Source organism: Typha angustifolia, chromosome 13 (assembly GCF_048772165.1).
Source record: "Typha angustifolia cultivar Huaian chromosome 13, ASM4877216v1, whole genome shotgun sequence".
NCBI lineage: Eukaryota > Viridiplantae > Streptophyta > Magnoliopsida > Poales > Typhaceae > Typha > Typha angustifolia.
The window spans coordinates 14621999-14646844 of record NC_133251.1 but is presented as its reverse complement, the minus strand read 5'-3'; the positions used below and the strand labels follow the sequence as shown (position 1 = coordinate 14646844).

Sequence of the window (24846 nt, the reverse complement as noted above, 5' to 3'; positions counted from 1 at the left end):
TTCTTCTTTAAGGCAGGCATTATTTCTTTATTGCCATTTTCTCATCTATCCCACTGCTTTAGATCATGCTGAAAAGACCATTTGGTTTTTCCTACTTGTTCACTTTTATATGACAGTTGACAGATCAAGAACTATTTTCATTCAGCAGTTCTGCTGCAGCTGCTTTACCTGCTAGAGGGGTATACTGAATTGATGCAATTATTTCGTTCCGTGTACGAGTTGGAGAAGTCTAAACCTGTAATTCTAACTGGTGACATCCAGAGATTGACATCTATAATCCTGCTATAACAGATACATTTTTTGAAAGCCTATTTAGGGCTTTTTTCACTAATTTGTGTTTGGACTGGAATTGAGTAACTTTCAGCAAGGCTTGTTTGTGCTCTGAATTTCATCTCATTGCTTGATTCCAATAGGGCTTTCTTTGGTCTTATTTGATAGCGGCACATTCTGACACTCTGTGCATATGTGCATATTTCAATTTGTACAACTTTTATTGACAATATCTAACTTTCAGCAAGGCTTGTCTGTGTGCTGAGTTTCATTTCATCGCTTGATTACAGTAGAGTTTTTTCATCTTATCTGATAGCGGCACATTCCGACATTCTGTGCATACATGCATCTTTCACTTTGTAGACCTTTGTGTTAATATTCTAGTATATATTAGGCTTCAGATGTTTTTCAGAAATTGTTCCTGCATGTGTCCTTTATTGTGGCTCATACTTTGTACACAAATCCCTGGGGGTTCTGAACCTTCTATTTCTGTTGGCCAAAGTATTTCTCCAAACTCCCAATTTTCTTTGTTTGAAAACCAGCAATCATTAGTTTTTAGGATCACCCTCATATCAACCTCTCACCTGTTCATGGTTGCTTACGCCTGTCTCATATATTGATATAAGTGGCTTGTTTGGAGAATCTGTGGATATTAGGAGTTGCAACGAACCTTCATACCTTACAAGGATGTAATTTATTTATCCCAAAACTCCTCCCTGATTGGCTATCTTGTACATAGTTGAAGTGCATCCAAATAAATTGAATAGGTAGTGTGTTCCCAATTGCTTATCCTTTCAGATTGAGATAGTTAACGGATTGCATCTGAATCCAACCAGTGGGAACCCATATTAAGTCCCAGCCATCATGTTGAAGAGTATGTTTTATTTTTTACTCTCAAGCTGCTTCCATCACAAATTGTATTTGATTTTGCATCATGTACATATGCAATAGTAAATCCTAATTTTTTTTTCTTTAGGCTGCCTTTATTAATTTTCTTCTCAGAATTTCTGATGTGTCTACTAGGAAATCTATGCTCTCTTATTAATTTCAAATAGGAATAGAGGGGTTAATAGCTTTTATCAATGCCATATGATATCTGCCCCTACTTATAATGGATTATGAATTTAATGTTAGATGTTGGGGGTTGAGTTGTGAACTTGAAACTATATAAGACTTGTTTAATTTGTTATGAGATTGTTAAATTTGAAAGTTGGAACTATGAATTAAAGTTAGTACTTAGATTTATTTACTTAATGTTAGTGATTGAATTGTTGTACGGATTTGTTATAAAATGTATTTATGGTTGAATGCTTAAGGCTTAAGCAACACTTTATCCACGGCTTGCTGAGACCTAGTTAAGCAACACTTTATCCACTAACAGATGCTTCTTATGCACATCTTTGATATCCATCATACTGGAACAACCTTTGAAAGTTTCTTATTGTTAAATTAGAAGTGCTTGTTTCTTCAAAAGGAAGTATGGAAGCAAGAGGCTTAAATGGTATTGATCCATTCGACACACCATAATGAAATGGCGTAATTATTTTTGTTCCTCTTGAGATGCTTTCTGGTATTTTTAAATTGAATGTTCTAATAACTCTCTATCTTATATCTTAGTTATTTACGTTCTCTTCTTTTATTCTACTTGGCAGGGTCGTGATCTCTGAACAATAAAATGGAGGGTTTAATGTTATTGTTTACTTATTTCAAACAATTTGTAATGGATTGTAAACTTTAAATTTTGTTCTAATTAACATGGGATTGTTAGATTTGAGAGTTGGAACTAAAACTTGTCGTATAGATTTATTCTAAACTTTGTTCTAAATTTTGTTCCATACAATTTGTTGTATGGATTTGGGCTTAAGAGTTGGAACTTTGATCTAAACTTCAAACTTTGTTATGTGGATTTGTGTTATGGTGAATTATTAGAATTGTAATTTTTATGTTGCATGAGTTTTGAATTAAAAAATGTTATTTTATTTGTATAATAACTATTTAAATAGGATAAATTAATAATATTGAATTTTGTATAGGTTAAACGGGTTAGATGGGTTGTGTTATCGTGTCGTGTTAACACGATCCATTTATTAAACGAGTTAGATGGGTTGTATTATCGTGTCGTGTTAATATGTCATGTTTATTAAATGGGTTAGACGGGTTGTGTTATCGTGTCATATTAATACGACCTATTTATTAAACAGGTTTGACAAATTATGTCATGTTACCCGTTTAATAATCGAGTCGTGTTCGTGTTTAGCTAATATAACCCGTTTATTAATCGGATCGTGTTCGAGTTAGGGTGAAATTGACCCGACTCGAACCTACTTAACCCAACTAGATTGCCAACCCTACTCACACCCTATCTGTTTAATATTTATTTTATATTTCAAGGCCTACATTTTAAAAATAGAAATGGAAGATATTTTACTAGATTATCTGAAAATACCTCTGATATCACACTCTAAGAGTATGTTTGACAGCTAAAAAGTAGAGTTCAATAAATTGACTTACAGCAATTAAGTAACTCTCTTTTTAAGAAAGAAAGTCAATCGAAGAATTGGAATTGCTTTTGATAGGTAAGGAAGTTAATTATTTGATTTATGTTATACAAGTATACAATCAAATATCAAAAGTATAAAACGTTTACTACTTTCTCCCCTCACTTTCTAGCAACTAAACACTCCTTAAGGAAGACTCCCTCTTAAAAAGCATGGGAGGGTATTTTTGAAAAATCAAGTTTGATTTTGTCATAATATTCTGTTTTGATACTTTTCCGTCAAAAGCAAGTCCAAAATGTGGGGCTTTAAATGTAAATACTGAAAAGATAAGATGTGAACTCTAAATACATTCAAATGCAGTGTGAAATATAATTTCCCTCGAGTATCAAACTGAAAACATATCTGTAAGACCCTTTTTAACATCAAAATTGCATGTTCGTCCCATTTCAGCAAATAGTTGTTTCATACTATTTCCTGAAATCAGTATGTACCAGTAAAACATCTATCGATTATAAATTTACAAGCAAAAATATATGGACGATTTCTGCATCATACAGTAGGCTGCACTATTGCTTAGCAGTTGATGCTATGACATAACTGCCTCACTGAAAATTGTAGATTTACTTACAAGTCTAATATATATAAAAGCCCCACAAAAACCAAGCATTTAAGAGCAGTCCGGTGAATGACTAAGTCTAACCACAAGTAACATCATCATAATTTGTGGTATGTATACCAACTCCAAAGAAGTAAGAAAGTTAGCACCTCTTCTGACAAATGGAGACGTGAAAGGCCTGCAGAAAATGGGAATCCCCATAAAGTTCTTGGAAGCAGGAGACCAATAACCGAACTTGGAACAAACATCAAGAGTGCCAAATAAGGGTGAGCAAACCTGCACTTTTCAAGAAAAACATCAGAGCAAAAAAATGTCCAGCAGAACCACTATTTGAATTCTCAATTTATAAAATACAGTACAGGTCACAGAGTAGTTGGAAAGAATTGCAAACTAACCATTCAACATTTTGACAAATGGAAGAAATCTCTAATTGATACGAAATTCTAAATTTAGAAGACTAGAAAGTTTGTCATTACAGGCAAATTTCGCATGACTACAAAACAAACTCAATGTGATGGTCAGACATACCCTTTCAATCTAAGAGGTTATAATAAATGAGAGATTAAAATCCTCTTGTGAAGGAAAGGTTGCCTGCATCTTACTCTTGTGTTGGCAGAAGCCTCGTGGGCTGGAACATCATTTTTTTCCATCTTTGCAGAGTAATAAGAACATATCTAGGGCAAGAGATGAAAAATAAAGATCATTTAAGTCGTGGTCCCATACTTATAAAAAGTTTGTGCACCAACGGTTGAAAAGGGGGTCTTGGCTAGTGCTGATAAAGTTCTACAGTAAACTTCACCAATTTACGTAGAGCCTTACAAGGAAAGTAGCCACCATAATAGTCACTAGATGAACCACTCAACCAATTCTCTGCTACACAAAACTGTAATGATGAGAACACAATTAAAACTTCTTGCCAACAAAAAATGGGATGTAGTTCTCTGTTTCTCTTTGCGTAAGTGTCTCATCATAATCATCCAAGAAATTCCCACCACAAACGAGATCAAATGATGATGTAGATCAAAATTTTACAGGGATCCAAGCTGATAGAAATTGTTGACCCAACAAGAATTCAGATATATGTGCTTTATTTTGATCAGCACAAATTCAAGCAAAAGAGGGGCCTTTGTGAAGCCCATAAGAGTATAAGACATCCAGGAAGGTAGCTGGTTAGGACAAATAGAGAACCTCTTCAAAACAAGCTCTGATGTTAAAAGGGTCTAAATGGAAAAGGAGGAAGATGGTAGTTGATAATAGAGAGCATCATGTTCTTGACAGCACAAAAATCAAAGAGTTAACTGAGATTACTTATGCTCTTGGCAAAAGAGCTATCACTTAAAGGCAATGGTTTTTAAGTTCGCCATATATGGAAAGTACTGATTGAAATGCACTGAAAACTAAGGCCAGAATTCATTGATCATGGCTGAAATTGTCAAGATGCTTGATTTTAAACTTTCTTCCATATCACTGTTGGCCGAAACCAATTCATTTCATGTCATTTTTTTTTCTATTTTTTTCTAGAGGTCATACCAAAGCCAACCGCAATCAAAATCGATACTACAAGCCATGCTTAAAGTTCTCCAATCAATTCTAAGCAGACCGAACAAATTCAAATGAAACAAAATGGAGCAATCACATGACAAGGGCTCTCTTATTTTCTTTTGGCCTCGTTTGATTATCTGTAACATAGAGATGAATATAAGTCCTTGTGTCAATAGCTTGTATTTCCCTCTGCCTAGATTTTCCAAAGCATCAAAAACTTCAGATTTTCTCCCTCATTAAATGACTAAACCATGCCTACCTAGATTTGAGCAACATATCTGGTGAGTATTTGACTAGAATTATAGCACCAAACTTTAAAATCTGCAAACCTTCTCAAAATTCAAATATTATAAAGCTGGAGATAGGAAATAATTTGGATGATGATAATGATGTGGCAACAGAACAATTAAATGCCATATTGGATCATACATTGATTGCATTTGTCCCAATAACTGTCTTCTACTTTTCCTTTCGATGATACGTGACAGTTCAGCTCATGCGAGGAGTATGCCAAACATTGGCAGACTAAAACACTCATATGGAATACCAATATGGCAGTTCAATAAGAAGCAGATATACGACTAACAAATGATTACAAAAGAAATAGAAGACTTATAATACTAGTTATGTTTATAATATGTAAGAATCAATCAGTTGAGAACTCAATGACTCTAATATGACAATTAAAAAGATGAAATTTTACCAACTCATTGCATGCTTTGAGAAAAATAATCGTAAGACTGCCACTATAACTGGAACAATGATAGCGAGAACAACACCAAGAGCTTGAAATAATATTCCTGAGAAAGGATAAGAAAGCCACATTAGATGGATTACTTTGTAAGATTATATCCACATAGCCAGACATTTCATCATGATATAAAATGAGATACCAATCACATAGCAATAAACAACTATAACACATGTAAATGCCATAATAAGACATAATAACTGAATCCAGCAAAAGGCTAGCTAACTGGCAAATTGTCTAACACCTTCAAGGCAATCAATCAATGCAAAAGTCAAAAGCTTTCATGGGAAATATTAAATGCTATAATGCAAGCTAAAATCAGTGAAAAAAAATGCAAATATCTGATGTAAAAGCATGTTGCTTTAATTATGTGATTCTAACGATGGTCGTGCCGGTCGGCACGAGATGTGCCAAGCGGCACGCCCCGTTGTGACAGTGGCACACCCCTGCATGCCATTGGCACACATTTATAATAATTTTAATAAATTTTTTAGGATATTTAAAAATATTTTTGGATCTTCGATATGTCAATCTTTGGTTTTTAATCTTAAAAATTTAAAACCTATCTCACAATACTTTACCTTTAGATTATTTTTATAAATGACCTATTTTATTGAAGATAAAGCAACAGTTAAGTATAAATATTATTCAACACATACTATAATTGAAGGCATTCATTAAAACTAATATTAATGATTGAACACTCTATAATATAATTGAATACTACATAATATAATCAAACACATAATATTAATTGATAATAATTTAATAATTAAAATTGATATCTAGTTGAACATAAAACGACGAGGAAGATCAAAAATTTTATTTGTCGGCATACGAATAATACAAGAATATTGTATTAAATACTGTCAATATTCTTTAAAATTCATTCATTGATAGTATTGCTCATTGTAACGTCTCATATAGTCTTCATAAAAATAGAAATTTTATAATTCTCGATATGAATATTAAATATATACGAGAATGAACGGGCACCAGCACAGACACACTATAAGCATATGTAGATTATGGATATAGAGTATAATAAGAGTGTTTTGGCAGTAGCGGATGTGATTGATATGATGATAATTATGATGAACTCATATCATTCTATGGGTGAACCTCTCTTAATGTCCTATTACCTATAAGCTCAAATCCTATAAAAATAATACCTCTTTGAGAAGGTTATGTAACAGGGATGCATGTCTCATCTCCATCATCACCATCACCAGACTTAGTCTCATTATTATCACCATTGTCATCATTATTATCATCTTTAGTCTCATTATCATCAATTTTAGCTAAGCCTTTTAAACGATCAATAAATTGATAATGATTGATAAAAATAGGAAATTTTTTAAAAAAAGACTCCACATGGCATAATGACCGGCACGGCTTGATATGACATGTGTGTCGATCCAAGTGTCGTGCCATTACTGGCACAGCAAGTGTCAGTCGGCATAGGGTGTACCAACCGGCATAGCCATCCATGTGTGATTTATTTTCTGGCCCATGGCATGTCAATTTTTTAGCAGCAAAAGGCAAAGTATCCATATTGTGAATATAAGCATCTTGTAACTTTGAAATCTAAAATGCAAATATGTAGATATCTTTTCTTTTCATGGAATGTATATGTTGTTTATTATATACAATAAAAATATCGAAAAACAAATCTGTTGACTACTTGTGCAACGATGCTCATGCTCATATGTAATAAGGAAAACAAACATTTGAGCAAGGATGCCAATATGCTAAATGAAAATTTTGGGACACAAAAAGATCTACATATAAAAATTAGAGATGAAGAAGAAACAAATGTTGCTTGACTCATGGAACAGAACTAAAATTGGTAAGATAGAAGTGAATAAGTTCCACCTATTTCTTAGCACAGAAATTCATGTGAGAAGAAATATTTGCTAGTAAATGTCCTTCAATCACTGTTCAGAAAAAGAAAAAAGAAAAAAAAGAGTCATGACTCTCTTAATGGCAGCTCATATCGCAATTCTATGCTAGATGTTTTGGCCACATTAAATGATATCCAAGCTCATAGGACATAGCGTATGCTCTCCTAAGTTAAATATTTATTGCTCTAACCAATAGGCTGACAATTTGACTGAAATCGGGGAAATCTATTGTTTCCTACTTTTAACAAAATTCTGGCTTCCTACTGTTACCTACTTGATTTGAATGGTTTATGAAATTGATAAGTAATTCCTGAAATCATAAGTTACTAGTCTTAAAAGTCATTAATCAGATGACAATCATGGTAAGGAAATTCATGTGGATAAGGCAACTGAAAATGAGGAACAGAAAAGCATAATTATTTCTCAGAAGATAAAAAGAAGAAAAGCATAGTTCAAATAAAGTTACTTGTTACAAGACAGCAAAGGGGATTAGAAAAAGAGCATAGAAGTTATTACTCTGAAGTTTATCACCAAAAAGTACCTCCTGTAAAGGCAAGAAAGGTATTCAACCGCAACGAGAGTGTCTTATTTGGAGATTGCAGAAACAGTGGTACGAGAAGGAAAATGGCAAGTGGCAGACTGTGAAGTACCATGGATACTTCTTGTGAATAGATCACCTGAAAGCATACAAAAGAACATGATTTTTTTTTTTTTTGCTGCTCAAGCATCAAATGAATTAGACACTTGCACTCTTATCATCATATATACAATCAAAGATGAAATGTATTAGTTAATGATCATAATAGAACTGGCTACAGCAAGTCAGCAACTACATGAAAACGTAAGTACCATATACAAAGAAAGGTAATCAAAAAAAACAGCACGGTCATTCTTCATCCCATTTGATACAGCTCTGAGGGATCTTTCTTTGGCATCTAGCACCATTGAAGAATTAGCAAACGCCTTGACCAGGCTGAGCAAATTCTCACCACGTGCTTGGATGCTTCCAGGTCTGGAAGATAAATATTTCCAAACATCAAAAGATCCATTGTTGCAAAGTATGGGGCATAATGAAATTTGTATGAAAATGAAGACTATGGAATAAAAGATATCTTTAATGCGTACAATAGTTTCTCCAATGTATCATAGGAGGTATGATAGAAATAACCACCGAGGACAAAAATAATATCAAGTCCTGGAATATTGCCATAATCTTCAGCGAAAATTCTGTAATCTGTGTCACCTGGGATTATGCCAAATAGATCCTGCATGTATATATATACTATCCATAAGTCATCCACTGTACATATAGAAACACAGTAAAAATTTTAAGAATGTAGATGTTTTACAAATATAGAGTATCACTATGCTTCTAATTTCTAAACTTTTATAGATTAGTCATCCGCCAGACATGCTTCAACCTTAATAGTGCAACAAATTTCGAACAATCTGTAACATGCACATTTGCATGACGATCTATTATGCACCAATCAACTGTACCTACTTGATTTAGACGTCAGATTTCTTCCTTTATAAATCCAAGTACATTATTCGTTATTTTTCTATGGTTAGATGTCTTGCTCCATCAAACTATCTTATATGAAGCTTCTACTTTGACCTAGAAAATGACATAAAGTACCTCTTTCATCAAAATCCTGTTCAGTTGCTGTCAAGACAATTCTGATTTATCTTGGGTAATGGCCTCAACTAGAAAAAGGGATAAACCTCTTGCAAGCAATAGAAAATTGGATTCAAAAATAAAGAAGGTGCTCAAGAAACTACCACCTCTATTAACTCTTGAGTAGGACTTTCGTAGCCAAAGGATTGTATCTAGGATGATGTGCCAGATAACTCTCTAAAATTAACCACCTCAACCGGCATCTCAAAGGTCAATTGTTAAGATTGTTGTTTACACCACTCATGCTATACCTCTTCACTGTTGAAGTAATAGTAAGAAATCAAATCAATCTTTTAATCTTTTACTAGATCTCTATTCCTATATTGTATTATTGTGCTCGACTAATTAGAAAGTAAAAGACATCTACTGAACAAACTTGGTAGCAAGTAATGTAGGGCCACAACTTAATTGCATTTTATATTTCAATTGGCAACAGTGGGCTCTTGTGTTTATCTCATATATAAACTATGTGCACTCAAATACAGCAAGTCATGTATCTAGTGTAGAAAACATATGCATTCATTTTTCAAAAGCTCAAACTTGCCAATTAAAAGAAAGACTGCAATTAAGTTACAAAAAACCCAAGCAATGTGTCAAAGGTCACATTTCAGTTGCTATGGTATTTATAGGTGTATGACTCTCATTCTGCTCATGTTCACCATAATGTTGGATACACAAGTTTGTCGGTACATCACATTGATCAGTTAGAGATGAAGCAATAGTATCAAAGATAGAAAATTCTTCATGAAGATTCGAATCAGTTTCCTCATTTAAAGGCAGATCGATAGAATTAATAACAAGAAATTATTCACCAAGATTCTCATCAGGTTTATCATTGTTGCTATGTGAATCAAAAATATTTGTTTTGACAATATTATGAGAATCATGTATAGAAGAATCACTCCATTATTAGGTATATACTGTCCATTTATGTCAAAGGGCTAATCAGATTGAGATTAAATGACTTTCTTGCCTCTAAATTATTCAAGTTAATATTACGAAGATTTGGAAGATGCAAAATAATAGGTTGCTTATGCATGAAAATTTGCCCCTAGTTTGAAAATATAGAAAATAAATTCTCAAGTAATACAAGCAATTGGTCAATAAAGGGAATACGTAGTTTATTTATGTATTTCATTGTAACATAATTAATGCACATATGTCCAAAAATTATGTACTTCATCTTTCTTTTACAAAATATGTAATTTTATTACAAAGTTCATTATAATTAACCTAATGTACACAGGTAAAATTACGTATTTTATCCTTAAATACAAACTACATAATTTAATAACAAAGTTCATTGTAAGTTAGCAATGTTATTTTGCTACATATGTTCAAATGTGGTGAATTATATTAATGTAATAATATACTACATAAATAATATGTTATCTTTACTCACGATATAATGAAAAAGAACGATAACTTAACCCAATAATTCCTTCTGTTTCTTTGTCCTAAATAATTGTATAGCTCGACAAAATAATGGTGATAAATTATGCATCACTATCTTTGAAGATATTGATAAATATATTATGATTGTCCGAAGAGAATATGTACTTCAAATCGATGTCAAAGCCACCTGGAGGGATTTGTATTATTTGAAAGAACTTCAACTTCAAGTCTAACAAACTGTATTGTCTGCTTATACTTTTGTGAACGATACTACCGCCCTTGTACTACAAAAATCTCTTCTTCTCGTCCAAAGCAATAGCATCATTATAATGATACAGAATCTTCACATTACGGTCAGATAGCTATTTCATTTTGAAAAATATAATGAATGAAGGTAGGACAAGATGAAGAAGAGAGCTCCAAAGAAGAATGAGAATAAGAAGTAGCTTTCTCTCCATTCCTCCAATCTCCAATCATTGCATCTTTATGTAAAAACATTTGTTTTCTCTGCATGCGGTATTTAATAAGATACTCGAGTACCATAAACGTAAAGCAAGAACGAAAAAAGAGAAAAAAACTTCAATTGCAAGGGAAAACAAAAACAGACTTGGAAGACAATTGAAATCCAAGTGTGTTTTCGGTGTAAATTTCCCCTTGGTAACTTAGAAATCATATTTGGAATATTAGGCTATTATTCCTTTTACATGTCATAAAAAGAGTTAACACGTGAGATGTAGTTGTTTTATTGACAAGGATTTAGCACAATAAAATATTAAATAAGACCATAGTTATCAAAACCAAATCACTATTGATCCAACTAGAGATCGGATCATTGAATTATTGGTTCAACTGATAGGTAATCCAATCAGACTATAGATTTATTTAGAAATATTTTAAATATTTAATAACATATTTATAGTTGTAAATAATTCTAAAAACTAAGAAAAATAACTATAAAAGTAAATATGACTATATTTCTTTTATTATTTAGACATTTTTAACTAATATTTAAGTTTAACTGTTTAAGTATATCAAATCATATCTTAATTACAATTTTCATTTTTTTTATTATGATTACTTTAATCTTAGGACTAAATCACTCTTAGGGTAAATAATAAAATAATTGAACATTAAGGACAACCAGATCATTTGAAAAAAATGACAACTCAGTTGGTTCGCAGCAACCTATCCGGGTTGTACGGTTCACTGGTTGAACCACTAGGTCGCCCGATTTCTAACAGGTCAATTGCATTTTCCGAATTACTTGGTGATCGGTTCATCGATTCACCGATTTGACTTGATAACTATGAATATGACAATGCCTATGAGATAGTAAAAGTTTCTTTTGCAGTTTCATATGTCGGAGAGGAGCAAAGAGGAATTGATATGAAAGCTTGTCCTTGGCAATACAAGTAGAGGGAGGGCATGCCAAACACTTGAGAGAGAGGGAGAGTTGGCATAACAGAGAAAGAAAACATGGAAAAGAGAGGAGCAAAGAGACATCACTTGAAGAGAGCAAAGGAAGGGACAGAAGGGCACTGAAGAAGCAATTTAGAAATTCACTCGTTATTCATAGGAGTTGACCAGCCAAGCCACTTGCTGCAGGTGCCACCTGGCACTCAACCTATGAGCTATGTTCAAATGTTCAATATGAGAAAGGTACAGGTTGTTTCTTATGGCACCCCTACCTCTCATGATGTCAAGTGGGGCATGAAACATGCTGACGGGCATGGCCCAACATGATACAAGAATCCATGCATGTGAATGTCAATCACTATTTAAATGGAAACCTCATTTAGAAAGATATCTGTGGAAGATAAAGCTGTGGAGCACAATATGTGAATATCGCTAAATCAAAAGCAGGGAACGAGTATGAAAGCATTTGCACTGAAAGGATGTGTAAATTGTAGAACCTGTGCTACACTGTTTGCCATAGGATATTTTGCAGCTTGAGCATAAATATTGGAAGGCCAAGAACCAGGTCCGGATTGACAAACTAAATCTGTAGATCAAAAGGTGAATAAGAACAACAGCATAGAGTTCCTACGCAAAGAAATATGTGTGCCATCTATTTCATCAACAATGCATAGATTACAACAGTTTCAATCATAGAGCAAAAACAATCATAATTGCTAGCACATAACATAAGCAAAAAGCAAGTTTGTTAAGAGTAGCAAGAGAGGACATGTGCAAGCATAAATATGCAGTGCATGTAAAAGCATGAAAGAGGATGAACTTTCAAGAATTTGAAACATGTAAAAGGCATGATTATAGATAAACTTAAAACTATGCTAACCATTACAATCAGCAGATATTATGTACAAGCATGAATACTTTACACAACATGCTCAGCAAATTATGATAGTTTTATCTCTTAGACTATGCAAGAAAGCAATTTATTCATCTATTCAATCCATCAAACCACAATAATGAAAGCTAGTCTCATCTGAATGGCGTTGGTACTACTAGCATGATAGCTCAAACTTTGATAAGTTAAAAAAGGAGATTTAATCAAAAAGCTTACCAAGACCCCCAGTTCCCGATGCTTCAATATTGATAAAAGCCCCAATTGTACTGCTCCATTTGTGTGTCGTTACAAAACCATGAGACCCCTGGAATATATAATGGCAAAGATAAGGTAAGAACTGATCAACTACATTTCAATAATAAGGAAAATTTAGTGAGCTTCATTGCTTCAATAGGAGACTCAATTATTATTTTGAGCAAGCACAAAGATATAAGTAAAAGAATATTGGTTACTTATGATATAAGGGCACAATAGCTCAGTTCATTATTTCATATTGTAAAATGGTCCTAAAAGAAGAAAAGAAGAACTTATTCATTTACAGACCACTTGTTTTGATGCCCACACTGTTTTGAAAGGTGGTTGGGGCAGCCACCCCGCAAACAAAGAAGGTGGCCTCAAAAGATGGGCAGCCTGCCTCGGCGGTTTTGCTATTATTTTTAATTTTTTAATCAGCAGAATTGGTGTTATTTTTAAATTTGCTCCTGCATGTATGTTTGCTAATTGCTATGCTGATGAGAGTGTGCGAGCGAGTACTATTAACAAATTACTATTTGTTCTCTACAAGTATATGACTAGTATTTGTGGATTTATGTTTGTGATTACTGTTTGTTAGTATTTATGTTTGCTATTCTGCTGATTGTTGTTTGTAATTGTGATTACTGTTTGTGAAGTAGTTGCTATTCTACTAGAGGAATTATTGGTAATTTTTTCTATAGTATATATTAAATATCATATATAATTACTTTTAAGTTTATATATTAAAAATGTTATACCATTTCCTTGACATGCGGTGGGGTGACCGCCCACAAACAACGGCCGCCTTTTAAAACATTGGGTGCCTACACCCTTTTATAGGATGAAATGTGCTACCAGTATGCCTTGACACAGGCAGCATGGCAATCCACAGAAACAATGCATCACCAGTCATTTATTCTTTCCTGAATGGAGGTTATTCACTTTTTCATTGAGTAAAGGAAGATAAAAGGATTTACTGAAAGATTCAGAACTGAAAGTAATTGCTTGTATCAAGAGTTAACTCTGTGTCTGGAGTAGTCATTTACTTCATTAGCTGGCATCTCTTTGAATGGTAATGCATATACTGTCAACTAGGTTACACACTAAAATATTGAGTACACTGATACTGAATTTTTTTTATTTATACCACATAGTTATTACTATTTTTCCGCTGCAGTATTAAAGTCAACTGCTCAACATTTTTTATTAAAAGAAAGCATCTATCAGATTCAACCATTACAGAATATGCTTGGTAAAAGTTGCTCCAATTGAAAAGGAGATCTACACGTGGTTCCTCTAGTTAGTCACCAATTAATTAAATAGATTTCCTCTAAGTTCCTCTGACTCTTTGCGATCCAGAATTATTTAAATCCAAAAGTCCCTAATTTTAGTTGAAACTAAAATTGAAAATCAGGAATACATAAACGATTATCCTTTTAACTAGTCACTGATTCCAAATCTTGAATTTGCATAAGGGTAGCCCCAATCCTTCGCTACCTACCACGCCCCAAGAGTGTTGGTGCCAACACCATACTGGTACTCTGGTAGTTTGGTACTCAGTCCTTGATCAAAAATATAATTATCTTCCAACACCATACTGGTACTCTGGTAGTTTGGTACTCAGTCCTTGATCAAAAATATAATTATCTTTCAATTGAGTGGATCATTTGACTTACAAAGGAAAAGAGATGAAAGAACCTATCTGGGGATAGTTGATCATCCTAGTTACGAACTAAACACACTCTCATTTTGTTCTTAAGACCTTAAAAAAAAGGTGCGAAGTAAAATAACATGAGGAGTTATCACATGGCAATAACTCGACAACACCCAAAGTACCATGTCTATTATGCAAGTCAACATGTGTGAGAAACAGGAAGAGAGAGAGGGAGAGAGGGAGAGTGCAGAGACTTAGAAAATAAAACCATATGTTACCAAAAGATAGAGTTCTTCTGCACCGTTGAAAAGAAAAATTATAGGTCGGGGTGGAATCCACTTAGAGTCAACGATAAGTCGTGCTAATTCAAGCATTGATGCTGTAGAAGGGAAAGTGTATACAAAATTAAGTACTCAAACAATAACTTATTATGTAGACAAAGTCTTATAGTGTAGTGCAGTAACATGTAACACGTATGATCACACTCACCAACACAAGAACCACAATCCCCGGCACCAGGAGATCCAACTGGACTGTCAAAATGTCCATTCACCAAAACAGACGGATCATTGTCATTAGAAGTGTTTGATGAAATCCTGCAATAAGTTAGTTGACCTCAGAAAAGTTACATTTCCCAAAATGTCCAGAGAAAAGCTATCACTAAATGTAAAATAAACACAGATTCCACTGACAACCATATAGGATCTAACAAAAATCAAATCATTTTCCTACCTTGACATAGTTAAATCATTTTTTCTTTGAGGAATATGTATATGAAAATTGTTACCAAAGTAAATCTAGTATTGAAACTTGGATCTCTTACTTGTATCATAGTTTGGCAAACAAGGCAAACATGTTTTAATATCACTGGTTGAAAAATTATCCCATAAACTTCAATCAACAAGTCACAATTAAAGATTTCCTTTTTGTTAACAAATTACTGGCACGTTACAAGGCAGATTTCTGGAGAATTTGTCATTGCATCATGTTTCAACACATCAGCCTTCATCGACTACTATCAACCTACAGAAAACTTTTGATTTCAAAGCTTCTTGAACTGGATAAATATGACGGTGGCAAAAAAGAATCTTGTATATTGAACCAAGTATGAAATACAAGTAATCCATCTCATTTTAAATTCTTAACTTCCTGTTGCTATAATCCAGTAACAAACTTGTCAGAAGATAATAGATATATAAGGTGTCAAGGCATGAACCAAGCTACATCTCTGTTGGTAGTTTTCCATATGACTCTTAGAGCATATTAGTGATGCTATACAAAAATCAAAATCTACTAGATGATATCTCTTATAAGAATGCAATCCACAGTTTAAACAATAATCAGAAAATATAGGATAAAGACATAAGAGATAAATGAACTACAAAGATAAATTACAAATATGCTTTTCCCCTTGAGTATAAAGCATCAAAACTAGACTATGGCTAAATGAAATGATCCTAGTACATCAGTTTAGGAGCTTAAGATCTTCCAATGTTTTAAAGCTGCAAATGAGATTTAATTAATCCATGATCGGTGTCACCGGACAAATGTGAACCCAACTAGATAATTACCTAATAAATGATATAGCGTGATGACACATGATGAAACTTGGATGCAATATCTAGCAATTTCATATACTAGGCAAGGAAAAACATTTACAATTTAAAACCAAGGTTCCAAAACTCAGTATTAGAATTGGAATCTATCGTCCAGAAAAAATGACACGTATCGGCAGTATTAGCTGTATCAGCTGTATTGACAGGTAATATCGGACCGGACTATTTTTTAATTAAATAAATCTAAATATTATTTAAAAAATGTAGAAAATTTTTAAAAAATTTAGAAAAAATGACAAGAAAATAAGAAAATAAAAATTACTCATATATGAAGCCTAATTTTTTTTTAAATGTATTAACTTTAAAAAAAAATCCTATCTCTCTTCCTCCCCCTCTTTTATTGTCACAAGCCAAATTTTATTTTTATATAATTACTTCTCTTATTTATCTTCCCCTCTCTCTTTTTCTCCTTCTCTTCATCCCTCTCCCCCTTACCATCATAGCCCACCTCTCTCTCTTTCTCTTTTTTCCTCCATTTCTTCTATCTCCCTCTCCTTGTTCTTCCCCTCTCTTTTTCTCCTCCTCTTCTTCCCTCTCCTTCTTACTACTGCAGCCCACCACTCTCTTTTCTTTACTCCACTTCTTTCTCTCTCCCTTCTCTTCCTCTCTCTTTTTCTCCTCTTCTTCCTTCTCCCTCTTACTACCGCAACCCACCTCCCTCCCGCACTTGTATCGGGTATCAGCCGACCTGAGTCGAGATCAGCCAAAACTAGGTTCCATGTTTAAAACCTTTAACGAGGCCTAATTTGAACCCGGTGCAGTCATGATTCAGTCCAAAATCAGCTTACTCTGGCTCGGCTGTTCTTACGGAGTAAAATTAACCCCAATTTTGCCACCTAATATGCAAACTAACATTATGTATGCCATATCCATAAGAAAAACAATGAGATACAGTTCGCTCATCTCTCAGTCATACATCTCTAGAAATATAATCTATTTCATGGTCTCTTTCCTGATTCATTTTAACTCCACAATAGAACTGTTATTCAAGATTGCACAAATTTACGTTGAGCAGTCAGGATCCAACACAAGGCCAAATTCAAACACAATTGATTGGGCTAAGTCGTGTACTCATGTCTTTTCCACCAAATTCAAGTCATTTGGTAGGTTTATTAAGGAACTATAGATAGATCATACCCAGCCTGGATAACCAACTAGTTAACTAGGATCAAAACCCACAACTCATATATATTCCAAGTCATGTCCAATATCAGAATACAGACTGATCCTGTTGAAGCCATAACCTGTGTTAGAGCATATAAAAGTACACCTTAGAATGATATGAATATTGCATCTATTGACTCTATGCAACGCCAACCAACAGTATGCATTCCAGCTAAGTATTGCTTGCACCAACTATTTAAAATGAAAAGGCAACCAAGCATATGTAAAGCGTTTAGCCAAACTGAGAGAAAAAGGTACCTCATTAGTACATTCCTATGATTTTTGTAGCCAAGCGTCACCCTATGACGCAAAAATATCATGCTGAACGAGCCACTGACAGGTGCTTCCTCAACCTCAACTCTGTAACATGAGGTCAAAAGAACTTATGCATGATGAACTAAAAAAGTCTATGCGGATATAACAAAAGCAGTGGCATTTGCAAGCATACGAAAAGGACAGCAATATCTTGGATATGTTTTATCACATCATATTGCAATGGTAGACAACATAACTACTTGCACACCATACTGTCATACAACAAAAATGTCTACAAGATATTGGCAACTATTTTCACATTGACTTTCTATATAGCACCAAGTGGTCATGATTCATGAGTATGATTATGGGTTAAGAATATGGTGTTTCATTCCACTTGGAACATAAAGGGTATGATTGCTTCTTTTTCAAAACTTTCTACAAATCAGTTCCCATACATTCTTAACAGGGACATTTTTTAATGTTTATTACAAAATTGGTTCATATCAGCATGAGGCATGTTGGCTGGCACATCCCATGCCAATCAGAACCAGAACTAGAACACAAGGGTGGGGGTGCTGGCATCTCTTGGTCCATATGCTAGAGAAAAAATGTCCCCAACTTGGATGGGGAAATCATTAATGCAATTATGCAAGTAATCAAATTTGCCTTCGGTAATAATTGAGAAAAAGCACACCTAATGGCATCTAATATGATGTTCCAACTCAAATTTAAAAAACTATATATTATCAGGTAAAATTGTACTTAACCTAGATAAAGACTAAATGAACTGAATTTTATGCAAATATTTTTTGTGACCAAAATCAAACAGTACTAGTGTCTGATACATGGTAAGTATCAACCAGTTTATAGTACAAGTTCTTTCCTCCGTCATGTCATTAGCAAAATTTTATAGTAGGTGAGGGAAGACCATCATGGAAAGTATGGCTCAAGATAGGAACTTCAGCGACAAACTTGTTTAAAACTTGAAATTTGTTTATTTCCCATTTTGCTAGGCAAAGATGTTAGCTGACCTATCTTTCAAGGGCAAGCAGAGCCCATGGATCTATTAATTTTTTGGCTAGGGTAGAGTTGATGATAACCCAGTAAGATGTATTAAAAGGAAATGATAGAAGATAAAATTTATGCTCTTCCTTAGGATAGGTTTCTTCTCATATTAAAAAGCAACTATGGCAGTTTCCTACATTCATAAGGTAGAAGTTGGTTTTAACTTTCCCAAGAAACCAATTATGATGCATACTTGCTAGACAAAACTTAATAACAAGAGAGTAAAATACAACTTAATTCTTTGGAAAATAAATTTTATAGGATGCCTCTAAGATTAGCTATATGAATTGAAATAATTATTTCGCTCACCTCCCATATATCTAATCCCTTGCCCTAGAAAACTTGTAAAACTAAACCCATTTGTAATACCATCAATTGTATATCCATCAGAAAATTAAGTTCAACAAATCTGAGTTTCCTATCGAAATATGTAACCAAGCTACTTTGATGCCTACTACTACTAACTCACCACCTCCCAAATTAAGCTGATATTTGTTTTTGCATATAAGCATGTTTACTTACTTTTACCCATGTGGTGGAAAGAAAAAAAGAGAACGTTCTACTCAGCTGAAAAGTTTATTTGTAGACTGCAAGGATTTTTTTCCTTAATAGGATTTCTGGCAAATATGAACAATATCTAGAAAATTTGAGTTTTACTGAGGATATTAATGGATGAGCGAGGTTGCTAGAAAGAGGGTTAAGTATATCAAATAAGTATATTCGTGTCTGCCAAAAGTACGTGCACCATGAAGGGTAAGTTGAAAATCATTTGAAATCATTTGAAATGTATGATAAGAAAAACATATAATGTACCAGACTACCAGTATGGGCCTTGAGGCAGAAGGGCAGCCCAAAATTAATCTGGGTGCAACTAGTTACGGAAGTCATGAAAATATGTTAATTTATTCAGAGCCTTGAATTTAAAAGAGTTGAACATAGAAGCAGGATGAATATAGGTCTACTTACCAGCATAAGGAGAGAATCTAAGGACCAAAGTTGAAAGCAGACCTACTTAAAATTGAAATGCGAGATATTGCAATATTCTGTGAGAATGTTATCAAGCTTTGCATTTACCAAAAGTGTATCAAATACCTAAATATGAGAAAGAGTGGAAGACCGTGATGAATATGAACTAAGAAGATATCTGTCAAGTTTGCATTTCCCAAAGTGCGGTTAATTTGTAAAAATAAGATGAAGACCATGGTGAATATGAACTACGACAATATTGACAACAAGCTAATCGAAGGGATTTTGGTTAAGCCTATGATACTGCTAATTCAGCGAATGAGCTAATACCAACACACCCCTATCATATGGATACTGACACCAACATAGTTTTATAAAATGGAAAATCAGACCCAAATTGATAGAAATTTTTTGAAAGCACTATTTTAGTATTAGAAAACATAATTAAGCACAGAAAATCACCTTTCCGAGGTTAGTGCTTGGTTGTCATGCTCTAAGTGGCAGAGCAAGGTATGCCTCCTCTTTCTCTCTGTTTATTTTGGCTCATAATGATTATCCTACCCCAGAAATGTAAAACACCTTACTTAAATTTTAGTAAAACTAATTACATAAATGTTGGCAACTTAAAATCATATAATAAGAAACTTGCACAAAGTCCAATCAGATGTATGACCTTCGATAGGTTTATATTATGATGTCAAATTTTGATTCAAAGTTCCCTTCAACAAAATGCCTAAGTTGAAGTGGCATGAGCTATTTTTTCAAATAGTCTCATTTCTTAAAATTCAACATTAACTTTTCTAAAAAAACATGGTTTGAGACTTCAAGTCTTGAACAAGTACATGATCCACGCTCTAAGGTCTCTACAGTGGTTGCCAAGTTATATGCTTATTCTTAGGAATTCAACACTTTTTCCTGTTACTTAAAAATAATAATAATAATAATAAAATCCCTAAGCAAGAAGTAAACTGGTACACCAACACAGTCAATTAACGGTGCATGTTCTGATCCAGTACCGTATAGAACGGAAGTTCTCCTAATTGAATTACCATCAAAGCAAAATCTAAAACATGTATCTCCAATCTTTTGCACTCGGACGAACCAACCAATACAACTGACCTATAATTCGACCCCGCCTTCTCCGCTATCGCCTCCAGGTGCATCTTTATATACTTCGCCGCCGCCTCCAATCCCGGCCGGCCTTCCTGCATCGCGAAACACACCAAGATCCAATCGTTATAACCAAAAACCAATACAAAGGCCTCAATTCGGCATCCCCAAGGCTCACCTGGCGACCATCGATGTCGACGGTGAGATACCGGATGTGCTCGATTGTTCTGGCCTCAGAGAATTGATCGAGCGGCGCGTCGAGTCCAAGAGGGCTAACATGGCGCATGTGGAGGACGATGTAGACGAGGTACGACATGAGGGCGTACATTAGGGTTAGAGCGAGAAGGCACTTGAAAGCCTTCACGTCTCCAAGGCGAAGCCATGAACCCATTTCTCTCTCTCTCTCTCTCTCTCTCGCTCTGGGGAAGCGTTTACTTGTGGACTCTGAGTCTTGGATTCATATATAGCCGTAGAGAGCTGCCCGGAGAAAAAAAAATGGACACCTCACCTAACCAGATGCGAGGAGATTTTTTCGTTTTCTACAGAGGAATATATTTTATATTAAAAAACAAGAGGATATTATTTAAATCATCAGTGGAAATCAGAGTTTTATTACTAAGTTTTATTTTCTTTTTATTTTTACGTAAACAAAGCTAAAATATTATACCACTATAACTATTTAATTGTTATATTTATTTAATCATGTATATTATGGGTTTATCGTGAAAAATAAATCTATATTTCATAAAACAAAATATAAATCTTTTTTCTTTAAAGCAGATGAAAGCAACTTGTTCGGGTTCTTTGGATGATTTATTTATTTAATTTAATTGTTGAAGAATAAAGTTGCTATCATTTTAAAACTTGCAACTAAATAATAATTTGGAATGTATATTAGGAAAAAAGGAGATATCTAATGGACATTATAATGAATAAGTAATACCTCCTTAACGCTTCCACAACTCACAAGACATTAGAAATTTATGAAACACTCTTTATTATTATTATTACTCATATATATAGTAATCTTAATATGTTTTAAAATTAAGGTGTAGATAATTTTTTTTAAACAAAATATAGAGATGGAATGATAACAAAGACATAAGATAAGGTGTTGTTTGATCTACTTTCCTATTTTAATTTCAAAGCATGAAGAGCTAATATATCTTTTTCAATAGTTATTCTCATAAACTTTATTTTATCTAGACTCTGTTGTTTAATAAAACATCTATAAGCTAAGAGATATTTTATTTTATTTATGAGGCCAATTACTTCCTGTTTGAGTTGGTACACTGAAATTTAAAATTAAACCAGTTCCAGCAATCTTTTGAAGCATATAAATTTATCACCTATCAAAATTCATGACAGAGCATCTATAGGGTTGCTGTCCATTAAATGACTCATGTTAGGTGCAAAATAACAAGGTTTTGACAAAACTAGTCAACCTCATAAATTTATTTATCTAGATTATTTATCTCCCAAATTTATTATTCTAAGAAGTCTAATTTGTACACGTCAAATAAGCTTAATAGAAAAATATTAAACTCTTTAACATTTTATATTTATATAAAATACTGAAAACTTTACTAATCTTTTATATAATTATTGACCTCATTTATATTTTATATATGTACAGTACGTGCAAGTTTTAGAATATGCAAAAAGAATAGAAAAGAAGATTAAATTTGTGTTTATCTTATATAAATCTAAATTCAATATTTAGTTGCAACTTGATTCTACAATTATACGCCACACTGATGAAAAAAGAAGAGATTAGTTTGGATAAAGCTTTTGATAGAAAACTGATCTACTTTTTAAGGGTAGATCAAAGATTAGAGTAGTTCCGATGGGAATGGAGGTGATGGTGGTGGTGGCGTGGACTTTTAAGTTAATGGAGATTAACCTTAGTAGGTTAAAAGATGATATTAAATGCTTAAGAATTAGTCATGGTTGTAAAAGAGAAGGGACGGTGGGGTTACCTATCGAAAAGATGGTTGTCGAAAGGGAGAAACAATAGAAGTGTAAACCTAGACCACAGATGGAAGCTCAATGTGAGTATCGAACGGGGAGAGAGAAGGAAGGAGCAGGTTGGCTCAAGCCAAAATTCAAAAAAAAAAACGCCCAAAATATTAATAATACTAAAGTAGTTATCATTCAACATATTTAGAAGCTAGTCATAAGTTCAAAAATAATAAATAGATCGGAATACAAATTAACTCAGCTGTCGAGCATTTGGACGATCGTTCAATGTTCGAACACCTAAGTGTTACTCCTTTATTCTCGAGCTACGGTATTCAAACACCTAAACTGCTCTTCTTTTCTTGAGCTACAATATTCTAATGCCAACCTAGGCCGTTCAAAAGCATGAATCCTAAATTTAAATTTTCTAAGCTTATTTCCACAACAAGCAAACTACTTAACAATCCATAAGTAAGAAAACCCCTTCATAATCACTATTCGTAACACATTTTTTTAGTTTATCATATTACAAATAATAAACCTTTATACTTTATCTAATTAACATACAAATCTAAATTAAGATTTTTTTTCTTCTTTCTATATGTTTTTAAATAGAAATAAAATGTCAACGAGTTTAATATTTTACATTTAAAATAACTTTTCAATGATTGATGACTCACGTAAACCACGAACTAATTTAGTGCTTTTCATTTGTGATTACAAGGTTGCAGCTGACGTATCCAACACCGACCTCATTTATATTTACTTTAGGGAGTGAATTATTTGGATTAATAGGTTTATAAGAAGCCCACCTCGATCCTGACTCCAAAATAACACGAAATCCTCAAGCCTAAGGTCAGTCATCCATTAATGGCAGTCACTTCTCGTTGGCCTTCATATGATTCTCGAGGAAAATAAATGAGTGTTATGGAAACTTTGGCATCTTAGTCTCGTGTTTGGCCACCTCTCTTTAAAGCATTAAACATCAGGTAAAGTTTCTCAGTAGAGATCTCTACATCCTAGGATGTGCATTTATTATAGAATAGAATTACACTTTATAGTTTGGCCCAATTTTAATTTATCTCAATCCATTTTAAACTTAACAACTTAATAACGTACTTATTGTCCACGTCAAGTTACAAACATAAATAGTCTGACTAGAAATGGAATAAAAATAGAGTTTTTTTTTAATTAAAAAGAAAAAAAATTATATAATATTTGCCAAATTAAACGATCACATAAATATTTTTCAAGTAAATCATTTTTGTTATATAAATTAACATATAGAGTTGGTCTCTCAGTCAACAACTTTTATTATTTTAATGTAACTTTTTTTAATAATAAATATTATCACAAAAAGCGACGTCGATTCTCTTGATTTGATGCTTACGTGAGTGACTTTTTTTAATGCACTAGACTCTATTACTATAAGTTAAATATAATTAGTTTACAAAACTCTTAGACCGTGTTTGGTTCAGGGCTAAACTCTAATAAGTTTATTTTCTAGTCTTAATTTTTTTTTTTATAAACTAGTTCAAACTATAATTATTATTTTTAATGTGATGTAAAAAAAAAATTTAATTTATGAGGAAAATAAATGATATAATGGCCAATTACTCTTTGAATTTAATGATAAAAGTAATATATTTAATTTATGTCAAAGTTAAAATTAGAATTAATTTGAATTTATATAAAAAAATTATTTTATTTATTGGGCAGAATAAAAAAAATAAAAGAATATTTGGTTACGGACTTGGCTAGAGACCAGTCCTTGAAAGCAAACGAGGGTTAAACTAATGACTAAAGAAATTACAGAGAAAGAGTACAAATTCTTTTTTTTTTTTCAAAAGCTGGAAGA

The 24846-nt window shown here is 33.3% G+C and overlaps 1 protein-coding gene across 2 annotated transcripts in view; it reads right to left on the bottom strand.

Moving 5' to 3' along the window:
• Positions 1-21478, bottom strand: part of LOC140773828 (uncharacterized) — a 30651-nt gene extending 9173 nt beyond the window's left edge. Inside the window, exons 1-12 of one of the 2 annotated variants that reach the window (XM_073116591.1) lie at positions 21208-21478; positions 21039-21124; positions 17889-17990; positions 15340-15446; positions 15129-15229; positions 13179-13266; positions 12568-12656; positions 8707-8846; positions 8431-8593; positions 8123-8258; positions 5630-5726; positions 3534-3660 (exon numbers count right to left, since the gene is read on the bottom strand). In XM_073116591.1, the coding sequence (XP_072972692.1) occupies positions 3534-3660; positions 5630-5726; positions 8123-8258; positions 8431-8593; positions 8707-8846; positions 12568-12656; positions 13179-13266; positions 15129-15229; positions 15340-15446; positions 17889-17990; positions 21039-21124; positions 21208-21420 (1449 nt within the window). In that variant the 5' untranslated portion in view covers positions 21421-21478. Of the gene's footprint in view, positions 1-3533; positions 3661-5629; positions 5727-8122; positions 8259-8430; positions 8594-8706; positions 8847-12567; positions 12657-13178; positions 13267-15128; positions 15230-15339; positions 15447-17888; positions 17991-20381; positions 20477-21038; positions 21125-21207 lie in introns of those variants that run through there. The other variant, XM_073116592.1, reaches the window with a different exon arrangement.
• Between the last annotated feature and the right edge of the window lie 3368 nt (positions 21479-24846).